This window comes from Sinocyclocheilus rhinocerous, unplaced genomic scaffold (genome assembly GCF_001515625.1).
Source record: "Sinocyclocheilus rhinocerous isolate Xijiao unplaced genomic scaffold, SAMN03320098_v1.1 scaffold3376, whole genome shotgun sequence".
NCBI classification, from domain to species: Eukaryota; Metazoa; Chordata; class Actinopteri; order Cypriniformes; family Cyprinidae; genus Sinocyclocheilus; species Sinocyclocheilus rhinocerous.
In genome coordinates, this window is record NW_015652329.1 from 5,419 (window position 1) to 7,871 (window position 2,453).

The window sequence follows — 2,453 nt, forward strand, 5'->3', positions numbered from 1 at the left end:
GATTTTCTCAATATTTTGATTTTTTTTGCACCCTCAGATTCCAGATTTTCAAATATTGTCCTATCCTAACAAACCATACATCAATGGAAAGCTTATTTATGCAGTTTTCAGATGATGTATACATCTCAATTTCACAAAATTGACACTTAAGACTGGTTTTGTGGTCCAGGGTCACATATATCACTATGAAAAGTAGGAGAAACCCCTGAATATAATAATTTTCATAGGCCTATATAATAAATGACTTGCGCCTCAGAGCGAGCAGACGAAATAAAATAAATGCGGTCATTTCGGAGGCGGATGCTGCTGTTTGGGAACGCAGTCGTGTAACAGTTCTGGGAGGCAATTCTACAGAAATACGTTGATGACAGACTTTGCTCGGACATTTCAAAATGACCATAACATTTCAGATGCTGAGGAACATTTCAGATGCTGAGGAACGAGATCGGTCCACTGGTTAGGTTTTGCCGTCCCATAGCGCAGTCACATGACTTTTTTTGATGCGCATGGAGGAATTTACTCGCCAAATGCGTTTCCATCTCCTTTTATTCGCATTAACCCTTTTTCGTACCACCTCAAGCGAGCGAAAAACATTTTTGCGAATTAAGTTTTTTTTTTGTTATTTGCCGTTTCCATCACTTGCTTCTGATGCGATACTTCAAAATGCGCATAAAAACAGGGTGATGGAAACATAGCTAGTAACACTCTCTCTCAAACAGTGTTGGGAGGCCTGAGTCAGTCGGTTCATTCATTCAGTTGAACCGGTTCAGAAAAAAAGATTCTATAATTCTTGTCTTTAATCATAATATAGAATTAAATGCTGCTGGTCAACACTGTTTTCAGCTCTGATATAGAAATGAGAGGACCTTGACTGTATTCATAGGAGCCTAGCAAGGCTGTACTATTATTTGCCATAAATATTAGTACTGGAATTTTACCATTGGGCTGTAAAATAAAATTAAAATTAAACATTTTTTAAAATTATTATTATTATTTTATTACTTTATATTTTTTAATATTCTTTATTTAACAATTAACATTTTGTAAAAAAAAAAACAGTTATACTTATTTAGATTTTAATCATAAAGATAATACCAATATTATTATTGTTTATAGTATTATAATGATCTTTATTATTTGTTTTATTAAAGTATTTTAATTTTATTATTAAAAATAATAATAGTAATTGAAAAATACTTCATATCATAACATTATAATAATAACTATTGTTTTTATTATTATAATGATCTTTATTATGATTATTATTACTTTATTTTTATTATAATTATTATTATTATTATGATTATTACTACAAACAACCACAGCAAGCCAGGACCTTTTATTTTTTTATTTTTTTTTATTTATTTTTTTTGCATTTTTACTCACAATCACAATTTTTATCAGAAAAATAGCGATCAGATGTTTTTCTCTGAATCATTCAGCCCTAATTACTAGTATCTAGTACTCTGACAAAGTAACGTCAACACTCTGTGTGACAGTGAGGTTGGGCTTATATTGTGTGTGTGTGTGTGTGTGTGTGTGTGTTCTGTGCTCAGCGGAGAGCGCTGGTGTAAGGACAGTGACTCTGCGGAGAATCTCTACATTGATGTGATGCTGTGGCGTCATGCGCGGCACCTGCTGGAGCAGGTCAGACTGCGGGATCTGGGCTGTTTCTCCGCCCAGCTGGGCTTCGAGCTGATTGGCTGGCTGTGTCGGGAGCGCATGCGGGTGGCCCGGGTCGATGACTTCGTTACCGCCCTCAAATGCCTGCATAAAGACTTTCTGTGGCCATTTCCTGTAATCCCAGCATGCTCCATTAACTCGCCGCTAAAGAATGGACGTTGCCGTCCAGGTATGTGAATGGTTTTTCCACTTATAATGTCATAATCAGTATCACAGGAAACTGGTTTTAAACTGCAAATGTTTCTGTATTGAGGTATGATTCTTTATATGTTTTACTTTTATTTTCTCTCTAAATTTTTATATAAACCAAAAAATAAAAATAAGAAATAATAATGAAATAAAAAATTATATTTTTTAAATTATATATATATATTATACATGATTATTTTAATAATCATATTTATGTAAGGAGCACTACTCCCCCAGATTGTGTATCAAGTGGAGGCCGGCTGTCTGGAGTGGTGTGTGCTCATCGGTCTGATCTTACGAGACGCCGGCGTCATTAAGCAGGTCGTGGGGTTTTTGGACAGTCCAGAAGTCCCTCCAGAAACGGTCCAGAGCATCCGAGCCGGTCTGATAGCGGTCGACCTGTGGGCCTCGTCTGATTGGTCAGTATCACTGGCAAATTTCATTTCATATAGTAAAGATCTATGTATTTGTATAATGTGTTTAAAGGGCTATCATATAAATATAATGAGAAAATATTATATAACTTTTAAAATAGTCTTTTTTTTTTTTTTCTAAAAATTTCAAATTTTTTTTTTTAAATG

General features: G+C 34.5%; 1 protein-coding gene across 1 annotated transcript in view; it reads left to right on the top strand.

Annotated features, from left to right (window-relative positions):
• LOC107714817 (RAB6A-GEF complex partner protein 1-like) overlaps positions 1-2,453 on the top strand; it is a gene marked incomplete at its 5' end in the record, with an annotated part of 8,056 nt that overhangs the window by 5,031 nt on the left and 572 nt on the right. The window contains 2 exons of the mRNA XM_016520781.1: positions 1,557-1,852; positions 2,123-2,254. Coding sequence (XP_016376267.1) covers positions 1,557-1,852; positions 2,123-2,254 — 428 coding nt within the window. The remainder of the gene's footprint in view (positions 1-1,556; positions 1,853-2,122; positions 2,255-2,453) is intronic.